Source organism: Hypanus sabinus, chromosome 4, assembly GCF_030144855.1.
Source record: "Hypanus sabinus isolate sHypSab1 chromosome 4, sHypSab1.hap1, whole genome shotgun sequence".
Classification (NCBI taxonomy): domain Eukaryota; kingdom Metazoa; phylum Chordata; class Chondrichthyes; order Myliobatiformes; family Dasyatidae; genus Hypanus; species Hypanus sabinus.
Window position 1 is genome coordinate 58,045,195 of NC_082709.1, and position 21,938 is coordinate 58,067,132.

At 47.7% G+C, this 21,938-nt stretch overlaps 1 protein-coding gene across 6 annotated transcripts in view; it reads left to right on the forward strand.

Moving 5' to 3' along the window:
• The window catches only part of LOC132392797 (uncharacterized protein KIAA2012-like), an 83,640-nt gene that overhangs the window by 51,227 nt on the left and 10,475 nt on the right, over nucleotides 1-21,938 (forward strand). For 5 of the 6 annotated variants that reach the window (XM_059967173.1, XM_059967175.1, XM_059967171.1 and 2 more), the window contains exons 16-23: nucleotides 8,524-8,751; nucleotides 10,704-10,818; nucleotides 12,647-12,794; nucleotides 13,011-13,287; nucleotides 13,763-14,025; nucleotides 14,864-15,060; nucleotides 15,935-16,089; nucleotides 17,253-17,472. In XM_059967173.1, coding sequence (XP_059823156.1) covers nucleotides 8,524-8,751; nucleotides 10,704-10,818; nucleotides 12,647-12,794; nucleotides 13,011-13,287; nucleotides 13,763-14,025; nucleotides 14,864-15,060; nucleotides 15,935-16,089; nucleotides 17,253-17,472 — 1,603 coding nt within the window. Of the gene's footprint in view, nucleotides 1-8,523; nucleotides 8,752-10,703; nucleotides 10,819-12,646; nucleotides 12,795-13,010; nucleotides 13,288-13,762; nucleotides 14,026-14,863; nucleotides 15,061-15,934; nucleotides 16,090-17,252; nucleotides 17,473-21,938 lie in introns of those variants that run through there. The other variant, XR_009511653.1, reaches the window with a different exon arrangement.

Below are 21,938 nucleotides of genomic sequence, written 5' to 3' on the forward strand. Positions count from 1 at the left end.
CCCTTTTAAAGTAGTCCATAATCAATTTACTTATCTTGGAATTACAGTCACAAGGAAGTTTAAAGATCTCTTTCGTGAAAACTTTGCCAATCTTTCATATGCTATAAAACAGAGTCTGGTACAATGGTCACCTCTATCTATGTCTTTGTTAGGTCGTATTAATGTTGTTAAAATGTATGTTCTCCCCAAATTTTTATACCTATTTCAATCTATCCCAATTTTTATTCCTAAATCTTTTTTTGATTCCTTAGACTCTATTATTTTGTCATATCTGTGGCAGAATAAGCGCTCTAGAATTAATAAAATCCATTTCCAAAAATCTAAAAAAGAGGGTGGCATGGCCTTACCTAACTTCCGTTTATATTATTGGGCAGCTAATATACGTTGTGCTACCTTCTGGTCTTTCTTCCATGGCCAACCCGAATGCCCTAACTGGGTGGCGATGGAGCTGAGCTCCACTAAAGAATTATCTATCTCTGCACTTCTTGGCTCTGCACTCCCTAGTAGTCTGCCCAGATCAATAGCTAATCCTCTTGTTAGACACACTTTGCGTATATGGGCTCAGATCAGGAAATGCTATGGTTTTCAGGCGTTTTCCGTTTCCAGCCCTGTTGCTCATAATCACCTTTTTATACCTACTACATACGATTCAGCATTCCAGGTTTGGTATAGGAAGAGCATTAGACATTTTGAAGATCTTTTCATTGATAGTCACTTTTCTTCTTTTCAGCAGCTCTCTGTTAAGTTCAATCTGCCCAATGCTAATTTTTTCAGATATCTCCAAATCCAACACTTTATTGCTCCTTTAATTCCTAACTTTCCTGAAATGCCTGCGAAAAATGCTATGGACCTATTTCTTTCCATGAATCCACTAGGTAAAGGATTAATATCAATCATCCGAGATAAACTAGCAGCCTTACGATGGGCCCCCATGGATAAAATCAAAATGGCCTGGGAGCAGGATTTAAATATCTCCTTATCTGAGGAGAGCTGGGATTCAGTTCTCAAATCGGTTAACTCAACCTCTCTTTGTGCTCGCCACTGCCTTTTACAGTTTAAGATTGTTCATAGAGCCCATTTGTCTAAATCTAAACTATCTCGATTCTACCCTAGCGTTAGTCCGCTCTGTGATAAATGCAAGAGGGGCGTGGCCTCTCTCATCCAAATGTACTGTTTCTGTCCTAGCTTGGAGAAATTCTGGAAAGATGTCTTCACTACGTTATCGTGTATTCTGAATCAGCACCTAGAACCAAACCCCTTAATTGCTCTGTTCGGTTTTTGGGGCGAGACAGATTTATGTCTGGGTCCGACCAAATGCCGAATATTATCCTTTGCCTCTCTCCTGGCTAGACGCTTGATCCTCCTCAGATGGAGAGATGTTGTCCCGCCCACTCATGCTCAATGGCTTAACGACATCATGGCCTGTTTGGACCTCGAAAAAATTCATTATTCAGTTCTCAATTCGGATCTAAAGTTCCATAAGGTCTGGGGACCTTTTATCGAGCACTTTCATAACCTTCCTCTTGACTAGGGTTTTTTTTTTCTTTTCGGTCCCTTGCTTTCAGCTCCTTTTTTTTCTGGTAGAAGGCATTATTATCCTCTGTTGCTGAGTGTATTCACAGTCTGGGAGTTAGGCTGTCCTGACTTATACTCTCTATATTGTGTTGTGGTTGGTCTGGAGTTGCTGTTGTTTTTTCTTGTGTTGTGGGGCTTGGGGAGGACACTAAGCTTACTTGTCTTTAATTCAGGTGCTTTTATTTTTGCTAAATTCTCTTCCTTTGTAGCATATTGTTATTGTATGCTTAATTTTGCACTGTTTTAATGTTCCTCATTGGGATTTGGGGTTTTTAATTTGTAAAATGTTTTGAAAAACTAATAAAAAAATTAAAAAAAAAAGAAAATTACAGTGATGGATTCCAGACCCAGGTAACAATTAGTTTAAGAACAATCTGTGCACAGTGAGAAGGAAAAAATGGACTATTTACCTGAATGTTTGTATTTAGTATTGAGTCCAAAGGGCTGTCCCTAGTCCATCCCCACTGGCCTGCCTGTCTTCAGCCTCTCCATTGCCAGGGTGAGGCCAAATGCAAACTGCAGCTCATATTCTGCCTGGGTCTCTGACAATCTCATGGCATGAACATTGAATTCTCCAGTTTTAGGTAAATTTCTCCTCCTCTGTCCCTTTACTTTCTTCTCCTGATCTCTCCAGTTCCTCCTACACACAACCAAACCCCACTCTCCCTCGCCCCCAATCACTTTCTTTCTTCTCCTCTTTACTCTTTCCATCTGCCATCACCCACCTGCAGTTCCCACCTACCTCATTTTGTTTTGTACTCTCTTTCCCATCAGATCCCGTCATCTGCAGCCCTTTATTTGCCTCACTGATCACCCCCCCACCCCCCGAGCCTGTGTTATTATTTCTACTATTTCCTCCCTTCCACCTGGACTTGCCTCACTCCTTTCCTTCACCTCTTTATACTGCCTATACTCTCTCTGTCTAGATGAAGGGTCTCAATCCAAGGTGTCAAATGTCCATTTCCCACCATGGAGGGTGCCTGACCTGCCAAGTTCCTCCAGCAGTTCGTATTTTGCCCAAAGGCTGTGCTGTGCCCAGACAGAAGATGAGACGTTCTTCCTTCAGCCTGCACTGGGGCACTGTAGGTTGGGCAGCTGTTGGACGTCAAACGTCTGAGAGGTCAGAGTGGGAATGGCATAGAACATTAAGCTTCCAGACGACTGAAAGTTCAGGGTGATCATTATGGACTGAACAAAGGTGTTCTGCAAAACGGTTGAGAAGTTTAGGTTTTCCTTCTCCAATGTGGAGGACAGCACACAAGTTTAAGAAGGACATTTGAATTGTTGCTTCACCTGGAGGGTATCTGGATGGTATTGCATCTGTATTGCAATTGGGGCCTGTATTGCATCTCCCACATTGGGATGAGCAGGTGTCTCAGAGCTATAATTTGGCTTCTTCAAGGTAGAGGTAATTTGTCCTCTGTCGCATATTTTCTCCAACCCTTTTAGCATCATCATGGTGGGGGGGTGGGGAAATGGTAGGGTTTAAAGGGAGGATTGCCCACTTGAGATCTGGTTGTCAATAGACTTTAATTAACACTGGTCCGAGTTTGTGAAGGACAGTCTGAGAAAATGCTAAAGGAGCTCTGGAGAGATGAGGATGTGCGAGACTGCTCTGATGGAAGGTAGGGTTCTTGGGGTGTTATTGATGGAAGTGAGGCATGCGACCAGAACACAGAAAATAGTCCTATGCCTCTCCTTAACCAAGATAGCTCTGGTCTCAGTTAATGTCAATTTTCCTTTAAAGACTGATTAGTAAACTGGGCAGGAAAGGAATCTAAATTGCCAGTGTGTTACTTTGCCAGCCCTGGTGAGCAAGTGCAAGTTCTGGTGGTCTTGATTCTGGAGGAGGGAAAGAATCCTAAATCTGGGTTAGGGATTTATTGATTTCCCATAGAATGTAGACATTTCTAGCAAAAGCAGCATTTGCTTCCCTGTCCAGTAGGTGCTACTGAGCTGCTGCCTTGAACCATTGTTGTCCTGATACTCATGGGTACTATGGGGTCCGTTGCTCCTGGACTTTGTCCAGGCAACGGCCATATGTTTTCATGTGTGAGGGTGGTGTTTTGAAGAGGAACCTGATGTAGGTTTTCATGTTTCCGCTCTCTTTGTGTTGGAGGTACAGTTTGTTCCCCGCATAACGAACAGGGTCCCTTTTTACAGACGTCCTCGGGTTGCTTTTGTCCATAAGTCAGAAAATCACACAAAAAAACGCTCAATATGGTAATCACACCTCCACAGCAGTGCACAAAAGACTGACAAATAAAATTACTCAAAGTGGAGAGAGGGAGGAAACTAGTTCTGCTGTTCGTGGGAATGCTTGCATGTACATGTATTGGTCTTTTAATCTTAACAGTGTTATGGGAGCTCAATCATACGTAGGGGTTTGTAACTTTGGACAGCCTGTACATGTCCAGGAGGTGCAAGCATAGCTGTTCCAGTGTGTTTTCTGGTGGTGCTCTGACTGGCTTGCAATCAGAGTATGTTGTTGCTTTCAAACCTGGTCAGTGATACCTATGCTCTGTCCGCCAGAGAAAGCAGAATCTCCCAGTGGCCACACATTTCAATTCCACGTCCCTTTCCCATTCTGATATGTCTGTCCATGGCCTCCTCTACTGTCAAGATGAAGCCACAGCCAGGTTGGAGGAACAACACCTTATATACCGGCTGGTTAGCCTCCAACCTGATTGCATGAACATTGACTTCTCTAACTTCCATTAATGCCCCTCCCTCCCCTTCTTACCCCATCCCTGATATATTTAGTTTTTTTCCCCCTCCTTTTTTTTCTCTCTTTCTGCCCATCACTCTGCCTGTTCTCCATCTCCTTCTGGTGCTCCCCTCTCCCTTTCTTTCTCCCGAGGCCTCCTGTCCAATGATCCTTTCCCTTCTCCAGCTCTGTATCCCTTTTGCCAATCACCTTTCCAGCTCTCAGCTTCACTCCACCCCCTCCGGTCTTCTCCGATCATTTTTCATTTTCCCCTCCCCCTCCTACTTTCAAATCTCTTACTATCTTTCCTTTCAGTTAGTCCTGAAGAAGGGTCTTGGCCCGAAACGTCAACAGTGCTTCTCCCTATAGATGCTGCCTGGCCTGCTGCGCTCCACCAGCATTTTGTGTGTGTTGCAGTGATACAGTTTGTTTGAGTACCAAAGGATAAGAGAGCTTGTGTCAATGCCAGTCTGACAATTGCCAAGTACCCCAGCCCCGGTAGTTCCTACTCCTGGACCACCCTCCTTGAATCTACTCTGAAGGTCTGAGGGGCCCACCTGTTCCTGGAGGGAGTTTCTCCCACAGCTCCTAGACTGCAAACAGAGCACTAATGGCCTGACCACTTTAACCTAAAGGTGATAGAGCAATGCAGTCATTAACAAGTGAGCAGAGAGAGCCAAGACCTGGCACTCACTTATTTCAGTAAGGAATACAACACAGTCCCTCATGGTAGGCTGATTCAGAAGATTAAGATATGCATAATCCACAGAGACTTGGTAGATTATATTCAACATCTCCTTGGCCCAGAAGATGGAGAGTAGTTGGGAGGGGTGTTATTCTTTCCAGAGGTCTATGACTAGTGGTGTTTGACAGGAATCTGTGCAGATCGGAGGTGTCAGTGTTGCAGTTGAACAAAGGAGACTATGGAGCCATGAGGGAGGAGCAGGCCAAAGTGGACTGATATCCGAGCAGAAAAGACAGTGGAACAGCATTGGCAGGTATTCTTGGGAATAATGCACAAGGTGCAAAATCAGTTCATCCCCCAGAGAAGGAAGGATTCAAAGGGGGGAAAGGGGCCACAGTGGTTGACAAAGGAAGTCAGAGATTGCATAGTATTAAAAAAAAGGAAGTATGACAGAGCTAAGGTGAGTGGGAAGACAGATGATTGGGAAATTTTTAAGGAACAACAGAACTTAACTAAAAAGGCAATACGGGGAGAAAAAAATGAGGTACGAGCACAAGCTAGCCAGGAATATAAAGGAGGATAGCAAAAGCTTTTTTAGGTATGTGAAGAGAAAGAAGATAGTTAAGAACAATGTTGGGCCCTTGAAGAATGAATTGGGTAAAATTGTTATGGGAAACAGAGAAATGGCAGAAGAATTTAATAAGTACTTTAGATCTGTCTTCACTAGGGAAGACACAAGCAATCTCCCAGATGTATTGATGGGCCAAGGACATAGGGTAACAGAGGAACTGAAACAGATTGACATTAGGAAGGAAACTGTGATGAGGGTACCAAAGGAGGTGGCTCTGGAAATTGCGGATGCATTGGTAATCATTTTCCGATGTTCCTTAGATTCAGGATCAGTTCCTGAGGATTGGAGAATGGCTAATGTTATCCCACTTTTTAAGAAAGGAGAGAGGGAGAAAACAGAGAATGATCGCCCTGTTAGCCTAACATCAGTAGTGGGGAGGATGCTAGAGTCCATTATTAAAGATGAAATAGTGGCATATCTAGATAGCAGTGACAGGATTGGGCCGAGCCAGAATGGATTTAACAAGGGCAAATCATGCTTGACTAATCTATTTGGAGTTTTTCGAGGATGTAACCCTGAAGTTAGACAAGGGAGATCCAGTGGATGTAGTGTACCTCGATTTTCAGAAGGCATTTGATAAAGTCCCACATAGGAGATTGGTGGGTAAAATCAGAGCTCATGGCATTGGGGGGGAAGATATTGACATAGATAGAAAACTGGTTGGCAGATAGAAAGCAAAGGGTAGTGGTGAATGAGTGTTTCTCGGAATGGCAGGTGGTGACTAGTGGGGTGCCACAGGGCTCGGTATTGGGACCACAGCTGTTTACGATTTACTTCAACGATTTAGATAAAGGCATTGAGAATAACATCAGCAAGTTTGCTGGTGATACTAAGCTGGGTGGCAGTGTGACATGCGAAGAGGACGTTAGGAGAATACAGGGAGACTTGGATAGGCTGGGTGAGTGGGCAGATACTTGGCAGATGTCATTCAATGTGAATAAATGTGAAGTTATCCACTTTGGAAGCAGGAACAAGAGGGCAGAGTATTGTCTGAACAGCGTAGAGTTAGGTAAGGGAGAAATGCAAAGAGACCTAGGAGTCCTAGTTCATCAGTCAATGAAGGTGAATGAGCAAGTGCAACAGGCAGTGAAGATGGCAAATGGAATGTTGGCCTTTATTACAAAGGGAATTGAGTACAAGAGCAAGAATGTCCTTTTGCATTTGTACAGGGCCCTGGTGAGACCACACATGGAATATTGTGTGCAGTTTTGGTCTCCAGGTTTAAGGAAGGACATTCTGGCAATTGAGGAAGTGCAGCATAGATTCACTAGGTTGATTCCTGGGATGGCAGGGCTGTCTTACGCAGAGAGATTGGAGAGATTGGAGAGATTGGGCTTGTACACGCTGGAATTGAGGAGATTGAGAGGGGATGTGATTGAAACGTTTAAGATAATTAAAGGATTTGATAGGATTGAGGCAGGAAATATGTTCCAGATGTTGGGAGAGTCCAGTACCAGAGGGCATGGATTGAGAATAAGAGGTCAGTTATTTAAAACAGAGTTGAGGAAGAGCTTCTTCTCTCAGAGAGTTGTGGAGGTGTGGAATGCACTGCCTCGGAAGATGGTGGAGGCCAATTCTCTGGATGCTTTCAAGAAGGAGCTAGATAGGTATCTTATGGATAGGGGAATCAAGGGATATGGGGACAAGGCAGGAACTGGGTATTGATAGTGAATGATCAGCCATGATCTCAGAATGGCGGTGCAGGCTCGAAGGGCCGAATGGTCTACTTCTGCACCTATTGTCTATTGATTCCTGTCTGTGATATATATAAATATTTTAGATGAAAATATCAACTTGCTGATTAACAAAAAAATTGTCAGAATTGTGGAGGAGAGGAAAGTTGCCAAAGTGTTCAGCAGGATCCATATTACTTGGAAATATAGGCAGAGAAATGGCAAACGGAGGGAGTTTAATCCAGATAATATGATGTGTTGCACTTTGGGAGGTCAAATGTGAAAGGGAAGTACACAGTAATTGGCAGAACCCTTGGGAGCATAAATAAGCAGTTGGCTCTTGGGTGCAAATCCATAGAGATCTGAAAATTGCAATTTTCAGGGAGCTTTAAGCTTTACCCCAAGGTAGAAGGAATGGCTTAAAAAAGGGTGTGCAGTATATCTTCAGCAATCGAAGCACTGAGTATGAAAGCTGGCAGGTCATATTGCTGTTTTTACACATTTGAGTATCTTGTACAGTTCTTGTTGCCACGTTACAAGAAAGTCGTGGAGACTTTGTAGAGGGTGCAGAAGAGGTCTACCAGGATGCAGTCTGAAATGAGACTGTTTGGATAAACTTGGACTGTTTTCTTTGGAGCATCAGAGGCAGAGGGTAGACATGATTAAAGTACATAAAATCGTGAGAGCCAAGAGTAGGGTGGATGTTCAGAGTGTTTTTGCCATGGTACAATAGAGTGCGTAGATTTAAGGATGTGAGGGAGGGGGTACTGGTGGAGGGTAATGGTTAAAGTACATTTATGAGGCAAATATTGTTACACAGTATGGTAGGTGCCTGGAAGGTGGTGGAAGTAAGGCGATAGCAACATTTAAGAGGCATTTAGACTGACATACGAACAGGCAGAGAATTGAGAGATATGAGCCATGTGCAGGCCGATGGGATTGGTTTAAAGAGGTATTGTGGTCACATGGACAACGAGGTCAGAGGTTTCTGGTCCTATACTGTTCTTTGTAAGGTCAGTATACCTGGTATGTTGGATGAGACTGACTGAATTCTTTGTAGGAAGGATTCTTGTTAATTTGACTACTTGCATCTATTTTATACCAATTGAGGAAACTTGCAGCAAATTCCCTTTAAATACCAGTTACTTTGAACTGACAGTAGCAGAGTAGCTTGTTCCAGTGATGGGTCAGAGTTCAAACAGGTGACTAGTGACTTTGATTGGCCAGCACATAACGCTTCTTAATTTGACAGGAGAACTGGTGAGCAAGTCAGCCAGAGGAGCAAAGGTCAACAACGAGAGAAGGGCCAAGGGAGAAGGAAAGGCCAGTCGCCGACGGCGACGAGACCTTGGTGACACAGAGGAGATGGCACTAGGGGAAAATGGAAATCCGCGTCCAGCTGGTCATACTCGTCACAACACTGACCACAACTGGATGTACGAGAGAGAGCACACTCAGGGTACCAGGAAAACTACACGTGGTAAGTGTTTGACTAAACCAACACCCCAGGATGTCTCCGGAGTTGGACCAAGAGAGCATCTTGTCTCAGGGATGGCTTTCATCCAATGAGTGATTTAAGGCATGAAAGAACATTAACCCTCCCCTTCCATAATCCAATAAAATACACCTCTTCCCTTTTGGGAGGGAAAAATTCTGTCTTCAAACTTCTTGTGATCAGTTCAGTTCTTTCCAATAACCCAATAGATGTAACGTTGTGGTAACATTATTGTGGCCCAGTCCTGACGAAGGCTGTTTCTATTCACTGCCTCTGAAACCAGCTCATCCATCAGAAGTTGCAGTCCCTAGAAAGAATTAGTATCAGAATCAGAATCAGGTTTATTAGCACAGCTGTATGCCGTGAAGTCTGTTGCTTTGTGGCAGCAGTACTTTGCAATATAGTAGAAATTACTGTAAGAAATGTGTAGTATATAAATGAATGAATGCAAAAAGAGAGCCAGAAGTGACAGTCACCAAAGTGCTATTCCTGATGGATAAAGCTTAAATGTGAAGATAATACTTGATTTAACTACTCTGAATTTATATTCCTCATTTGACATAGGGGCCTGGCTGTGAATGTTTGATGGTCAGTGGGGAGAGAGTTTTACCATTCCAAGTTCAAAGTAAAATTTATTGTCAGATTACATATGCCACCACCTACAACCCTGAGGTTCTTTTTCCTGCAGGCATACCTAGCAAATCTATAGAACAGTAACTGTAAACAGGACCTGTAAACTGTAAACAAACTGTGCAAATGCACATTCTTAACCATTTTAAAATTGCTTATTTATTTATTATTTTAGCGAGGCAGCATAGTATTAGGCTCTCCGGGCCCAATGAGTCTATGTTGCCCAATCACACCCACTGACCAATTAGTCTACTAAACCGTACGTCGTTGGACTGTGGGAGGAAACCAGAGCACCCGGAGGAGGGAGGGAGGTCACGGTAAGAATGTACAAACTCCTTACAGGCAGTGGTGGGAGTTGAACCCGGGTTTACTGGTGCTGTCATAGCGTAAGCTCAACCACCATGCTGCCCCTTTTTAAAGGGGTTTGTTTTCATATTTACATGTTCACATTAATTTAATCTGAATATTTACTTTGGTTCTCAAAGTAAAGCATGGCCATTCTGACCCAGAATGTTCTCCAATGCCCTGTGCTGACCGCAGGTCCTGTACAATCTCTAGAGAGCTACCCATCACCTCATACTCCCTTTCCAGGAACATCCAGTCTGTACACATCATCAGAAGAGGAGCCTTGATAGAATGAACGTGAAGAGGATGTTTCCTATGGTGGGAGAGTCTAAGACCAGAGGACACAGCCTCAGAATAGAGGGATGTTCATTTAGAATGGAGATGAGAAGGAATTTCTTTAGCCAGAGGGTGATAAATCTGGGGAAATCATTGCTACAAGTGGCTGTGGAGGTCAAGTCATTGGGTATATTTGACAGATTCTTGATTAGTCAGGGGATGAAGGGATTTGGGGAAAAGATAGGAGATTGGGGCTGAGAGTGAAATGGATCAGCCACGATGAAATGGCAGAGCAGACTCGATGGACCAAATGGCCTAATTCTTCTCCTGCATCTTATGGTCTATGGGCACAATTGGGTTGGGAGGAAACTTTCAGCATCCCTGCTGTCTGGACTTGTGAACGGCCGAGGGGTAGTCCAACTGGGAGGTCCCACAACTCACTTGTTTGTCCGCAAACCCCCCTCCCCCCGCCCCCAAATATCAGGAAAGGAGGCTGAAGTGTATCCAGAACCTGAGGAGAAACCCCTTCAGGTGTTCAAACAGGGGCTGCAACCTCATGTTCTGTACACAGATGGAACACCTGTGACTATCTATTGGAAGCCTGAGGAACAGAGACTTACATCATTACTTTAACCGACTGCTCAGTACTCACTCCCGTCTACTCGTAACCTTTGAATTTCCCACAGGTTCTACCCACAATAAAACTGCTGCTGGCTCTTCCATGGCAGCCTGGTCCCAGTCAGAACACGGGAGCCGGGGTACAGACGAAGAACTGGGGTCACCGATCAGCAGTGGGGAAGGGTGAGTACTGACGAAGACTCCCTCTGCTTGCTCAAGATATCACTCAGAAGGCGTGGACCACCACTGCCTCACCAGGGGGGATGTTCTCACCTCTTCAGCTCCCTTTCTACTCATCTCTGTTACCCAAGCTTCCGACCCGTGTCTCGTCTCGCAGAGATAAACAGAAGCACGTGGACAAATCCTGTGTAACTTTGGTTAATGTTATATTCATCAACGGAAGTTTCATACAGATGTAAGGGTTCTTCAGTGGCAAGAAAGCCTATTTATTCCCTGAGATCACAAACCGACAGTAAAATCATCTCTGTAGATGTTCATATGGTGATTTATGGTCATTAGAATTTAATGTCTGGAAGTGTGATGGAAGCAGATTCAATAACAACTTTTAAATTGTACTTAAGGAATTAATTGCTGGATTGCAGGGAAATAAGATTAATGGGATGCCTCTGCCCAGGATCCAACACCAAATCCACCTGGATAATTTCCCCAATGTCGGCTTCCAGCTTTTTTTTATCTTTTAATTTCAGATTTCTAGAATCTGGAGTTTTTTTTTTAGTTTTCTTCCTGGAGGAATCTTGTATGTTTCACCAAGATCAGAAGAGTGCTATTGAGAAGAATGAGGGGCTATCTCATTGAAATCTACCGAATACTGAGAGCTCTAGATAGAGTGGACGTGTAGGGGATGTTTCTGATAGTGGGAGAGTCTACGATCAGAGTGCACAGCCTCAGGATACAAGGACACCCCTTTAGGACAGAGATGAGGAGCAATTACTTTAGCCAGTGTTTAGGAATCTGTGGAATTCTTTGCCACAGATGACTGTGGAGGCCAATTCATTGGGTATATTTAAAGCTATTTAATTTAGCAAGTATGTCAAAGCTTATGGGAAATAGGGAGGAGAATGGGGTTGAGAAGCAAAATAAATTGGTCATGATTGACTGGAGGGGCAGACTTGATGGGCCAAATGGCCTATTTCTGCTGCTATGCCTGGTGGTCTGTAGATTTTCATGTACACAGTCATTATATACTATGGAGGGCAGAGTGCTCAGGAACAGTGTGGCCAAGCTAGCCACTAGTCCAAGGAATTAACCTGTTAAGGCCCTGTATCTGCACATGGTACAGGGTGCCCATCTTCATTTCCCTGACTTATGTGTGGGGTCTGTGATGATTTCAAAGATTTCCCAGGCTGACAGGAAGTGATGTTCCTATTGTTGTGTTGCTAGCAACATTAACCAGTCGAGCAAAGTATGGCAGGGTTGTTGGTGAAATTAAGACCATAAAACACAGGAGCAGAAATAGGCCATTCGGCCCATCAAGTCTGCTCCGCCTTTCAGACGTGGCTGACCTGTTTTTCCTCACTCTCAACCCTATTCTCCTGCCTTCCCCTGTAACCTTTGACACCCTTACTAATCACGAACCTATTAGCCTCCTCTTTAAATATACCCAATGACTTGGCCTCCACAGCCGTCTGTAACAATGCATAAATGGAGAGCCATCCCTCCTACGAGACAGGGAGTGTCTTGTCTCCCTAGGTGATAGGGTCTGAGAGCACTAAGCACAGAAACAGGTCCTTCATCCACGCTGCTCCATGATAAACTATTATTCTGCCTGGTCCCATCGACCTACCAAACCCTCCATACCCCATACCTATCCAAACTTCTCTTAAATAGTGAAATCGAACTCACATCTACCGCTTCTGCTGGCGGCTGGTTCCACACTCTCACCACCCTCTAACTGAAGAAGTTCCCTCTCATGTTCCCTTTAAGCATTTCACCCTTCATCCTTAACTTATGACCTGTAGCTCTTGTCTCATCCATGCCCTGTTCTGTGCAGCAAGGGTGGATACCTTCCCAGAGCCAGCCGGAGGAGGAAGCTGCGAGAGGACGGCTTTGTAGCTGAAGAGGATTCGGAGGGTGATGTTGGAGACTGGGAAGCTGAGCCGTGGAGTGAAGTATCCGAGCGAAGAACTGAAATCAACGCTGTGAGTTGGGCAAAATCCTCTCCATCAAGGTCAAACTGGTATCCTAGACATCGATCTGCTAGATGATCCGGGGGCATTAAAAATGTCTGCCAGAGTGAGCCCCAGTGTAGGGCTTGCGGGCATGAATTCTGAGCAGGATGGCTTATGTTGGTGGCCTGAGAATAAGGTGGAAGCTGTTTTATTCTGAAACATTGTGTAACTGTTTTCTGTTCACAGAAGAAACAGAAAGCCAAAAAGAAAGGAAGGAGAAGTTCCAACCAGGACCCAGATATCGAGGAGGCTGACTGGGCACCCAGCAGTGAAGGAGGGCAGAGAGGGTCTGCAGGATCGATCCTGGTACCGGCGGGAGACTCGCCATCGGAGCAAGGGAGGTCACGTAGGAGACCAGCAGCAAACAATCCCTCAGAGCCCAGAGGCTCCCTGAACCCAAACGGGCCGCTAGGAGGAAAGAAAGGGGAAAACAAGATCAACAGACGCCCTGAGTTTGTTGTAGGTGAGTGGCCTGGGTGGCGGGGGCTTCTTCATGGGGCACACTCCACAACCCCAGTGTGTCTTAAACATCAGAGGTTTAGCAGATGCTGGAAATCCAGAGCAACCCCAAAAATGCTGGAGGAACTCAGCAGGTCAGGCAGCATCCATGAAAATCAATGTTTCAGACCAAGACCTTTCATCAGGACTGTGTGGGTTAATTTTAAATATCCAGAGTTTAATGCAAAATGCTGCGGAAACTCATCATGTCAGGCAGTATCTATGGAGTCTTCTTTTTCTGGCACTTCCTATCCAGTCCTGATGAAGGGTCTTGGCCCGAAACGTTGAGAGTTTATTTCTCTCCTTAGATGCTGCCTGACCTGCTGAGTTGCTGCAGCATTTTGTGAGTGCGTTACAACTCCAACACGTCTGGCTTTAGTGCTATAAGCACAGAGTGAACGAAATGCAATAGTGATCGAGCTCTGCCCTCATTTCTTCAGGAAGACCCAGAGAGAACAGAGCCCAGCAACATTACCTGCCACCTGGGAAACAGCAGAGGAAGGAGATGAGAGGGGGTGAGGTGGAGGAGGACATTGTCACCCAGATCGGCTCGGAGGCGTGTGGGTTGCACTCCCCCAGCGGAAGGAGCATGCCAACCACAGGATCGGCCGGTGCAGTTGAGGCAGGCATGAACTCCAGTTCTACTGATGTCAGAGTTATGGGCTCAGGGGAAGATGGAGTGTGGATCAGAGGACAAACGGACGTAAGTAATGCAGGTGAAATGTATCAGAGTGGAAGGTAGGCAAACCCGGGAACTTGCTATAAAGGGAAAATCAAAGTATGTCACCATCTACTGCCCTGAGATTCATTTTCTTGCAGGCATTTACAGGAACGTAAAGAGATACAATAGGGGCTTTGGGGTTCTTGCGTTTAACTGTCATTCGTTCTTCGGAGCACTCCTGTTTTTGTGGATGGTTGTGAAGAGAAAGAATTTCAGGATGTATATTGTATGCACTTCTGAGATTAAATGTACCAATTGAATTTATAAAAAAAACTATATGCAAGTAAAGACTAACAAACAACCATTGTGCAAAAGAAGATAAATTGTGCAAACATAAGTGGTAGGATCCTTGAAAGTGAGTCTGTGGGCTGTGGAATCAGTTTCGAGTTGAGATGAGTGAGGTTATCCACACTGGTTCAAAAGCCTGATGGTTAAAGGGTGATAACTGTTCCTGAGGTACCTCTTGCCTGTTGTACTAGCGAGAAGAGAACACAGCTAAGATGGTGGGGTCCTTGATGATGGATGCTGCTTTCTTGTAACAGTGTTCCATGTAAATCTGCTCAAAGGTGCAGGGGTCTGTTGGAGCTTTCTCCTTTAAGTGGAAACCCACTGTTTCTAACCCGTTTAGTTACAACTGAGACAGGAGGAAGGGGTGATCTGTCTGTTGAAGTAATTATGAAGGGAAATTGACATCTGCTAAAGGAGCTAGGATGTACAGTATTCTAACCTACAATGGTTTCCAGACCTTACCCTCGCCTCCACCCCCAACACCAGCTCCCTCAAAGGGAAGTCACACACTAACTGCCTGTGTCTCCGTTAGGAAAGGTCTGGGTGGCCGGAGGATGCAAGATCTGTGCCAGGGTCAAAGCCGCTGAGGCAGGCGGGCAGCAATAATCTGGAAGCTGACCAGTGGCTTGATGGAGAATCACAGAACCCCGGTGAGCGCAGGCATTGGACGTTGGAGCAGCAAATCCAGCAGGAACTGGATGAGGAACAGAGGAGGAGGGAAGAGCGAAGGTAGGAGATTGTGGATGGCCAGGGGTTAGTTATTGGTTACCCTCCTTGCAGGTGAAATACAAAGGTAAAGGCACGCCTCCCCCTCATAAACTCAAGAGAGAGTGAGGAATGGGCAGTTGTGGGTGATGACGAGGACGAGGAAGACCAGATAGCTGGCTGCAGCCTGACTGATCTTTACTTCACTGATTGCTGAGTGTGGATATTTTTGGCCTGTTTCAATGCTGTGTTGTGCTGATAGAACTCTTCTCCCAATCTAGTTTAAGGCTCCTTCATTTTTTTTTGTGACTGTTCTATTGAGGGGGCAGCCAGAGTCTTTTTCCCCAGGGTGGAAATGCCTAAAACGAGGGGGGCATAAGTTTAAGGTTGAATGGAGGGCAGCGGTAAGTGCTTTCACACAGAGTGGTGGGTTCGTGGGACGCCCTGACAGGAGTGGTGATGGAGGTAGGTACTTAAGGGACTTTTAAAAGACTAGAACAATAGAAAAATGGAGGGCAATGCAGGAGGGAAGGGTTAGATTGATATTAGAGTAGGTTAAAAGTTTGGCACAACATCATGGGCCAAAGAGCTAGTACTGTGATCTAATCTGTCCCTCCAAGAGCCACTGCCTCCCAATTCCATCAGCCTGGATTTGATCCTGACTACAGCAGCCAGAGTTTTCTCCCGTGTCTGAAAGGGAACGTGGATGTAAGTTGATTCACCATCACATGTGCCATGTCATATGACATGAGCGATCAGTCGTCCTTCCATGACCATGACTGCTCTTGGCAAGTCTTTCTACAGAAGTGGTTTGCCTTTGCCGCCTTCTTCTGGGTAAGTTAATTAACCCATGTGAATCAAAGTGCCATGTTTGTAACTGACTGGATGTGGCCACCAGGTTTAAAAGGCAACAGCAGGAACACCCGACAGCAGAGCAGGAAGGGGCCGAGCAGCAGCAGGAGGACGGCGGGCAGCAGAGACAGCGGGAAGAGTATCGAAGGAAAGTCCAGGAGATGCAGCAGGCTAAAGAGAGGATCCTGCAAGAGAGAGCAAGTACGGACAACTGGGGAGGGTGTGTCGGTTGGGGACGGGATGTAATCGTTTGAATAAAGGGGAAAGGTGGAGGGGGATGTTAGGACTGTTTTTTATTACTTTAAAAAAAAACTGTCACATGAACATTGAAACATCGAGTGAAATGTGTTCTTTACGTCAACAGCCAACACAGTCCGAGGTTTGTGCTGAGGGGTGGGAAAGGGTAGCTGATAAGTGTCGCCATGTTTTCATAGGCATGATAATTCCATAACCCTAACCTGCGAGACTTTGGAATGTGGGAGGGAGCCCACATGGGCATGGTCTCCCTTTACAAACCCCACACAGACAGAGATGGGTTCCAGCATGGTCTCCCCCGAACAGAGAGAGATGGGTTGCAGACACTGTCTTCCCCCATACAGACAGAGACGGGTTGCAGACATTGTCTTCCCCGATACAGACAGAGACGGATTGCTGGCATGGTCTCCCCCGTACAGACAGAGACGGGTTGCAGACACTGTCTCCCCCATACAGACAGAGACGGGTTGCAGACACCATCTCCCCCATACAGAGACCTAGTTATGCGAGGGGCAGGACTGGCACAGTCACAATATACCCCGTACAGACTCCTTACAGGCAGAGATGGGTTGCCATAAAGATGAGCAAGTCTTAAGGAACAGCAATCAGTTTTTCGGTCCGACCATGGTAGACCCTGACTGGACCCTGAGGACAGGTAGAGATCACAAAAAATCCCCCATGTGAGCTCACAAGCAATGATTTCAGTGAGACATCTTTACTCCTGTGCTCATATCCTTTTGTAATGGACGCTTTGCCTCCCACGTTGCCTTTAAATGACAAAGGCCCGAACACTTTTCGGTCTCTCGCTCTTTGAGAGGCAATTTGATTTTTTTGTCCCGCTTCACCCTCCATGGATGGCTTCGTACTTAATCTCCATCAGCCATATTCATTGCCACAATCACTCAACCTGTCCACCATCCCTCTCCCTACAACATCCCGGCACATGGGGAGGACCTCTCCTCCAGTCCCATCCCGGATCTGCAGCCAGCAAAGCGTGGCAGTCAGGAGGCTGTATCAATGTGTAAGTGGAGGTGTCGTGGGAGCTCAGTGGGTCGGGCGCTGCCTGTCACGTGTTTGCAGTGTGTGAGTGGCCTGCGTCTCGCCCGCAGAGGAGAAGGCACGTCTGCACAGGCTGCACCAGGAGCAACTGGAAGAGGAGCAGCGGCTCCTGAGCGAGATGGACGAGCCTCAGCGGCAGGAGTACCTGAGGCTGAAGCAGATCAGGGAGGAAGACGTGAGGCAGCAGTGGGAGAAGCGGCGGCAGCAGGAGGGCGAGAGGAACAGATGGCTGCTCGAGGAGGCGCGGAGGGAAGCAGAGGCCTTCCTTAGGTTAGTGACGCAGTCTGTGGGTGCACACTCACATGCACACTGGCCCACACAGAGAGATGCGTGACACCACACTCATACACTGACCCACAGAGAGATGCATGACACCACACTCATACACTGGCCCACAGAGAGATGCATGACACCACACTCATACACTGACCCACAGAGAGATGGATGACACCACACTCATACACTGACCCACAGAGAGATGCATGACACCACACTCATACACTGACCCACAGAGAGATGCATGACACCACACTCATACACTGACCCACAGAGAGATGCATGACACCACACTCATACACTGGCTCCCGCAGAGAGATGCATGACACCACACTCATACACGGGCCCCCACAGAGAGATGCATGGCACCACACTCATACACTGGCCCCCACAGAGAGATGCATGACACCACACTCATACACGGGCCCCCACAGAGAGATGCATGGCACCACACTCATACACTGGCCCCCACAGAGAGATGCATGACACCACACTCATACACTGGCCCCCACAGAGAGATGCATGACACCACACTCATACACGGGCCCCCACAGAGAGATGCATGACACCACACTCATACACTGGCATCCGCAGAGAGATGCATGACACCACACTCATACACTGGCCCCCACAGAGAGATGCATGGCACCACACTCATACACTGGCCCCCACAGAGAGATGCATGACACCACACTCATACACGGGCCCCCACAGAGAGATGCATGGCACCACACTCATACACTGGCCCCCACAGAGAGATGCATGACACCACACTCATACACTGGCCCCCACAGAGAGATGCATGACACCACACTCATACACGGGCCCCCACAGAGAGATGCATGACACCACACTCATACACTGGCATCCGCAGAGAGATGCATGACACCACACTCATACACTGGCCCCCACAGAGAGATGCATGACACCACACTCATACACTGGCCCCCACAGAGAGATGCATGGCACCACACTCATACATGGGCCCCCACAGAGAGATGCATGGCACCACACACATACACTGGCTCCCGCAGAGAGATGCATGACACCACACTCATACACTGGCTCCCGCAGAGAGATGCATGACACCACACTCATACACTGGCCCCCACAGAGAGATGCATGACACCACACTCATACACTGGCCCCCACAGAGAGATGCATGACACCACACTCATACACTGGCCCCCACAGAGAGATGCATGACACCACACTCATACACTGGCCCCCACAGAGAGATGCATGGCACCACACTCATACACGGGCCCCCACAGAGAGATGCATGACACCACACTCATACACTTGACCCACAGAGAGATGCATGGCACCACACTCATACACTGACCCCCACAGAGAGATGCATGACACCACACTCATACACTTGACCCACAGAGAGATGCATGGCACCACGCTCATACACTGACCCCCACAGAGAGATGCATGGCACCACACTCATACACTGACCCCCACAGAGAGATGCATGGCACCACACTCATACACTGGCCCCCACAGAGAGATGCATGGCACCACACTCATACACTGGCTCCCACAGAGAGATGCATGGCACCACACTCATACACTGGCTCCCGCAGAGAGATGCATGGCACCACACTCATACACTGGCCCCCGCAGAGAGATGCATGACACCACACTCATACACTGGCCCCCACAGAGAGATGCATGACACCACACTCATACACGGGCCCCCACAGAGAGATGCATGACACCACACTCATACACGGGCCCCCACAGAGAGATGCATGACACCACACTCATACATTGGCTCCCGCAGAGAGATGCATGACACCACACTCATACACTGGCCCCCACAGAGAGATGCATGACACCACACTCATACACGGGCCCCCACAGAGAGATGCATGACACCACACTCATACACGGGCCCCCACAGAGAGATGCATGACACCACACTCATACACTGGCCCCCACAGAGAGATGCATGACACCACACTCATGCACTGGCCCCCACAGAGAGATGCATGGCACCACACTCATACACTGGCTCCCGCAGAGAGATGCATGACACCACACTCATACACTTGACCCACAGAGAGAGATGCATGACACCACACTCATACACTGGCCCCCAGAGAGAGATGCATGACACCACACTCATACACTGGCCCCCACAGAGAGATGCATGACACCACACTCATACACGGGCCCCCACAGAGAGATGCATGGCACCACACTCATACACGGGCCCCCACAGAGAGATGCATGACACCACACTCATACACGGGCCCCCACAGAGAGATGCATGGCACCACACTCATACACTGGCTCCCGCAGAGAGATGCATGACACCACACTCATACACTGGCCCCCACAGAGAGATGCATGGCACCACACTCATACACTTGACCCACGAGAGATGCATGGCACCACACTCATACACTGACCCCCACAGAGAGATGCATGACACCACACTCATACACTGGCCCCCACAGAGAGATGCATGGCACCACACTCATACACTTGACCCACGAGAGATGCATGGCACCACACTCATACACTTGACCCACGAGAGATGCATGACACCACACTCATACACTGACCCCCACAGAGAGTTGCATGACACCACACTCATACACTTGACCCACGAGAGATGCATGGCACCACACTCATACATGGGCCCCCACAGAGAGATGCATGGCACCACACACATACACTGGCTCCCGCAGAGAGATGCATGACACCACACTCATACACTGGCCCCCACAGAGAGATGCATGACACCACACTCATACACTGGCCCCCACAGAGAGATGCATGACACCACACTCATACACTGGCCCCCACAGAGAGATGCATGACACCACACTCATACACTGGCCCCCACAGAGAGATGCATGGCACCACACTCATACACGGGCCCCCACAGAGAGATGCATGACACCACACTCATACACTTGACCCACAGAGAGATGCATGGCACCACGCTCATACACTGACCCCCACAGAGAGATGCATGGCACCACACTCATACACTGACCCCCACAGAGAGATGCATGGCACCACACTCATACACTGGCCCCCACAGAGAGATGCATGGCACCACACTCACACACTGGCTCCCACAGAGAGATGCATGGCACCACACTCATACACTGGCTCCCGCAGAGAGATGCATGACACCACACTCATACACTGGCTCCCGCAGAGAGATGCATGACACCACACTCATACACTGGCCCCCACAGAGAGATGCATGACACCACACTCATACACGGGCCCCCACAGAGAGATGCATGACACCACACTCATACACGGGCCCCCACAGAGAGATGCATGACACCACACTCATACACTGGCCCCCACAGAGAGATGCATGACACCACACTCATGCACTGGCCCCCACAGAGAGATGCATGGCACCACACTCATACACTGGCTCCCGCAGAGAGATGCATGACACCACACTCATACACTTGACCCACAGAGAGAGATGCATGACACCACACTCCTACACTGGCCCCCAGAGAGAGATGCATGACACCACACTCATACACTGGCCCCCACAGAGAGATGCATGACACCACACTCATACACGGGCCCCCACAGAGAGATGCATGGCACCACACTCATACACGGGCCCCCACAGAGAGATGCATGACACCACACTCATACACGGGCCCCCACAGAGAGATGCATGGCACCACACTCATACACTGGCTCCCGCAGAGAGATGCATGACACCACACTCATACACTGGCCCCCACAGAGAGATGCATGGCACCACACTCATACACTTGACCCACGAGAGATGCATGGCACCACACTCATACACTGACCCCCACAGAGAGATGCATGACACCACACTCATACACTGGCCCCCACAGAGAGATGCATGGCACCACACTCATACACTTGACCCACGAGAGATGCATGGCACCACACTCATACACTTGACCCACGAGAGATGCATGACACCACACTCATACACTGACCCCCACAGAGAGTTGCATGACACCACACTCATACACTTGACCCACGAGAGATGCATGGCACCACACTCATACATGGGCCCCCACAGAGAGATGCATGGCACCACACACATACACTGGCTCCCGCAGAGAGATGCATGACACCACACTCATACACTGGCTCCCGCAGAGAGATGCATGACACCACACTCATACACTGGCCCCCACAGAGAGATGCATGACACCACACTCATACACTGGCCCCCACAGAGAGATGCATGACACCACACTCATACACTGGCCCCCACAGAGAGATGCATGACACCACACTCATACACTGGCCCCCACAGAGAGATGCATGGCACCACACTCATACACGGGCCCCCACAGAGAGATGCATGACACCACACTCATACACTTGACCCACAGAGAGATGCATGGCACCACACTCATACACTGACCCCCACAGAGAGATGCATGACACCACACTCATACACTTGACCCACAGAGAGA